At 35.6% G+C, this 4,973-nt stretch overlaps 1 protein-coding gene across 1 annotated transcript; it reads right to left on the bottom strand.

Moving 5' to 3' along the window:
- Nucleotides 1-2,838: 2,838 nt before the first annotated feature.
- On the bottom strand, nucleotides 2,839-4,664 carry LOC149185296 (putative ubiquitin carboxyl-terminal hydrolase 11). Its single transcript, XM_089415611.1, has 3 exons — nucleotides 4,637-4,664; nucleotides 4,242-4,471; nucleotides 2,839-3,543 (listed from the first exon to the last, which is right to left on the bottom strand). The coding sequence occupies exons 1-3, from the start codon at nucleotides 4,662-4,664 to the stop codon at nucleotides 2,839-2,841; spliced, it is 963 nt and encodes a 320-aa protein (XP_089271737.1).
- Nucleotides 4,665-4,973: the final 309 nt, after the last annotated feature.

The following is a 4,973-nucleotide window of genomic DNA, read 5'->3' as shown; positions in this document are numbered from 1 at the left end:
ACCTGAGCCATTGCATGCTATGGGAGCATAGAAATCATGGCCTCGGGTAGGTACATGTATGACTCCTGAACATACACCATATTTTTCTGGTTATAATGCACCACCATATTCCTATCAAAATGTAAATTACTCTCAACCTTAGTAGGATGGGCATCATTTTCAGTATGGACAATCACCTCCAACTTGGCAACAAGGATGGAGAGGATCACCACACTATCATTATCCTTATCTTGCACCAACACAATCATATCCCACTACTTATGAACCTTATCCTATGGTGCAACCTACAGTGCCAGCAACCTTGCCTCAATAGACTCAGGTCATGCCATCATTACCATTACCACCACCCTTTCGACCACCTCAACTGCCTGCACAACCAGTACCAAACCCAAATAACAAAGTGGTGCAAATGATCCATTCTATTGGACCACTTCCTTTCCCTGTTTATCAAACCATTCCAGTTGGGGTTAATGACCTTCAATTGAGATCAGGAAGGGTAGTAAATCTAGAAAAGCAAAAACAAAAACAACCTATGGTGATCATCGAGGAGAAAAGTGAGGAGGAAACTCCCAATCATTCGAAAGAATATGTCACCATTCAACCTATTCCCACACACTCAGAGCCCTTACCATATTCTTCAAGCCAACCTCCCTTTCTAGAGAGGTTGGTTATGGAGAAAGATGACCCCACTCCTGAGTCTAACCTGGTTTCCAAACTTAGGAATATTTGTATAAAGGTCCCTTTACTTCAGGCTATTAAATATATCCCCATATGTACTAAAATCGTTAAGGATATTTGTCTTAAAAATACAGGGAGGAAAAGAGTAGAGCCTCACACTATCCAGTTTGTTGGAAGAGCAGCTGAGTTAATGACAGGATGTGTTCAAATGGAAAAATATGTCGATCCTGGTAACCAATTGTTTTTGTCTAGATAGGTGATGTCCTTATCCCCAATGTATTGATAGACCTGGGAGCATCCATCAATGTTATGACTAGGAAAACCATGGAAAAACTTCGGTTGGTTCACATCCATCCTAACCCTATTGTGCTTGAACTTGCTAACAGATCTAAAATCAAGCCAAATGGTGTGTTGGATGATGTGGTTGTCTCAGTTGATTCTTAGGAATATCTTGCATATTTTATTATGCTACAACCAAAAAATCCTATTGAGGGACATCCCTTGATTTCGGGACGGCCGTAGCTTACCACAGCAGATGCTTATATAGGATGTTTCTCTAGTGATATGTATATTGAAGCATCAAAACTAATAGGCTTGTTGGCTTTAAGTAAAAATACACAATAGGTATTTGTAATAATAATTTATTATATAAAAAATGTACAAGTGATACAGAATGTTACAATGAGGACCCACATATATACCTAAGCATGTGTCATTTGATTAGGCATGTCTTTTAGATATGCATTTTCACTTATTAATGACTATTTAACATAACCAATATCTGATTATTTAATATTTACATTTATTTTATTTATTTACTTGTTATGAATTATATTCATAACATAGCCCCTTCCTTCAGAAGCTTTGTCCTCAAAGCTTATTGTCAGCAGTTTCCTTCAGTTTTCATTTGTCATCTGGGCATATATAACTTGACGCTATTGGCACCTCTGCCTGTATAGTTTGCTTGGTAACACTGCCTTGAATCTAGGGTTATCATATATATTTTTATATATATTTTATAATAGATATATATATATATATATATATATATATATATATATATATATATATATATATATATATATATATATATATATATATATATATATATATATATAACGTATATATAACTATATATATGAACCAAAAACAAGACGTATGGACGACAGATTCACGATGACAAACTGAACCAAATGACCCGATGGATGACATCTTACACGCTTGCCACTAAACGACACGACATATGGATTTACACGCTGGCTCAAAGATGAAACTGTAGACGAGCAGTGGAATGGTGGACATCATTAGTTTGGTGTTCGGTCTTGCCGTAGCACAGGTTTACACGCAGGTATGGCAGGCAGCGGATTGTGTAACGAAATGTGTTAAAATTCAAATTCTGGCAGGTGATTGTGCACGGAAGAGTTGAAGCATAAAAAATTATAAAAGTAAATGTTGTGGGGAACGTTATAACATTGAAATTCAACACCATTAGAATCTTAGTCTCATAGTGTATGATGTTCACAGCCTCAGCTTCGACATATTCTTCAATTTCTTTCACCTGCTTGGCTAAATCATCAGCAACAACAACCTTACCATATACATCATATATTTTAGAAGAAATAATCAACAAGCCAACCCAAAAGTTGGTATCTTTTGCTTCTTGAGTGATTTCATAGAAAGGTAGTGATCTGCAATGTGCACTGTTGCATGAATGAACTCATTGCTTAGCAACATATCTCGTGCATATCGTAAAATCAACCAACTTCAAATGAGCTTCTTTATCTATTTCCTTTCATATGCACTGCAGGTAATTGCTCAGTGGTCTCCATTTGAAGTCGTCAAAATGACATCTTAACAGCAAAATCTTATTCCCATCACCAAATGATAAACCTAGCTTGCTGGTAAAAAGCGAGGAGGACAACACCTGATCAAATTGTATTTTTTTAGTTGGCCTCGGTGCAGTTGTATAGATAGTGTTGGCATCAGCATATCTCCGTTTCTTGGAGCCCTCCGTGGCTATACCTGGTTTTCTTAGTTTTTTTTTGTATTTCGAAGAAGGATATAACTTATGACCTCAAATGCTAATTTTTCATACATAACCCAGTCGCAGCTCCTCCCCAAGCCTGGTACTAGAGGTGCAAATTTGCTAACTTCCTTACTCTAAATCTGATGATGCAACACTATCAATGAAAATTTCTCTTGAACAACTGGAAGCCTATATGCTACTAGGATGACATTATATGTAGTATTGGAGAAGGGATCAGATGGCTTCTTCAGATACCAAACAATTTGATACTTAGAAATCTCTGCAAGAAAAAGCTTCTCGTCAGCCCTTATGGAGCATAGAGAGCTTAGAGCATTAACTATGTCTTGGTATGTTCCGTCCTGATTCACAGTTACTATATGTTGTGCAGGCCTTTCAATGCCATCACTGCTAAACACTGTAACTCCCATTTTTAGAGTTTTGGGAAATGTAACTAGTAGATGCGTAAAGGACTCAAATTCCCTTTTGACTTTACCACAAGTAGTGCACAATAATGTTTCCCTATATTTTCCTCCAAACAGATCCTGAATGATGGAATCTTCCTGTGCTTTATGGTATGCACGATATGTATCTGCTAATGTCTCATCTAAGCATTCATTTTCATCATCAATCTCTATGTAAAGTTTTTTTTTCATGCGATTTAGATCTTCATGGAGTCCATCCAACAATACAATTAGGAACTCTTGTGCATCCTCTTGACGATAACCTTCAAAGCTGGGTTTTAAAACACCAAATGTCTGTTTAAATGTATCTGGTGCAAAGTTTAATCCAGGACTCCATGCTTTCCTCAATAACTCACCAAATGTTGTTGCTAACTCGCCCTTATATCAAAGAGGATTATCATGATTTATATGTTCTTGATAATATCCAAAAAAAACTTGACTAGCTCAGGTATGTGGAGCACACATCGAAGAACAATGTTCATATAACAAGTATTACCAAGGTTCTGAAGTCCTTTTAATCCCACAAAATTACCCAATTCCATGGGTGAACAACTTTATTTAACCTGGTGTGCATATGTATGTGCCCTTTGGGATGTTATTGGTAAAAAACTTCAATCATCCTTGTGTGCATATATACGTACCCTTTAAGGTGTTGCTGGACATATGGTAGTGTCATTTTCTTGCACTACAGATGCATATGACCTACAACGTTTTCTGTTATAATAAGACATTCCATCAACTTCCAGTAGAATTTCTTGACCCATCTCTATTTCAGCTTCCTCAACAGTATGATCTTCACGGTATACCAAATGATCATGTCTTGTCCTCCCCTTATACTTCCAAATGTGAATTTGTTCAGATCTGAGTTTGAGTGGTTCCCGGATTTCTTCCTTCTCTTTCCCATAATCCACTTTTTCTTTGTCAAATATGTCATCTTCATAATTATTTTCAAAAATATCTTCTTCTTTTTCTATTCCCATAGTTTCCTCTTCATCATCATCAACGTCTACTTTAGCATCTTCCTCTTTGTTATGATATTGTTCATCTTCTTATTTTTCAATATAGTCCTCATTCACGTCATCTTCATTTGGATCATCATCTTGATCTACATAATCTTCATTGACATCATTTTCATTTGGATCGTCATCCTGATCTATATCATTCTCATCCACATCAAGATCAACTTCATCTAGATTTTCAACATTATAATCTTCTTGATCTATATTAGCTACATCAGAATCATTATCTTGATCTAGATCATCCTCATTCACATCAAGATCAACTTTATCTAAATCCTCATCTTGATCTGTATAAGCTTCATCGAAATCATCATCTAGATCATTTTCCTTGTTATTGATTTCCTTTCGACATGCCTTAACTTTTGCATATGATTTTTATAAACAATGAAATGCTTCTTGAATTTTACTAAACTATTCAACACATTCAGGACGTGAATGTAATGGCACATTACACGGCAAACAACGTTCAAATACCCGCATGATTATATTGTGCACCATGGATTTGATACCACTGAAGCATCAAAACTGATAGGCTTGTTGGATTTAAGTAAAAATACACAAGAGGTATTTGTAATAATAATTTATTATATATAAAAATGTATAAGTGATACAGAATGTTACAATGAGGACCCACATATATACCTAAGCAGGTGTCCTTTCGAGACTGGGCATGTCTTTTAGACATGCCTTTTCACTTAACTTAATGAGTGTTTAACATAAATAATATATTATTATTTAATATTTACATTTATTTTGTTTATTTACTTGTTATGAATTATATTCATAACA

The sequence above is a fragment of the Pinus tabuliformis genome, chromosome 3_2 (assembly GCF_031772625.1).
Source record: "Pinus tabuliformis cultivar Carrire ecotype Pingquan chromosome 3_2, CPIR1, whole genome shotgun sequence".
Lineage (NCBI taxonomy): Eukaryota > Viridiplantae > Streptophyta > Pinopsida > Pinales > Pinaceae > Pinus > Pinus tabuliformis.
This window is presented reverse-complemented; position numbering and strand designations above follow the sequence as displayed.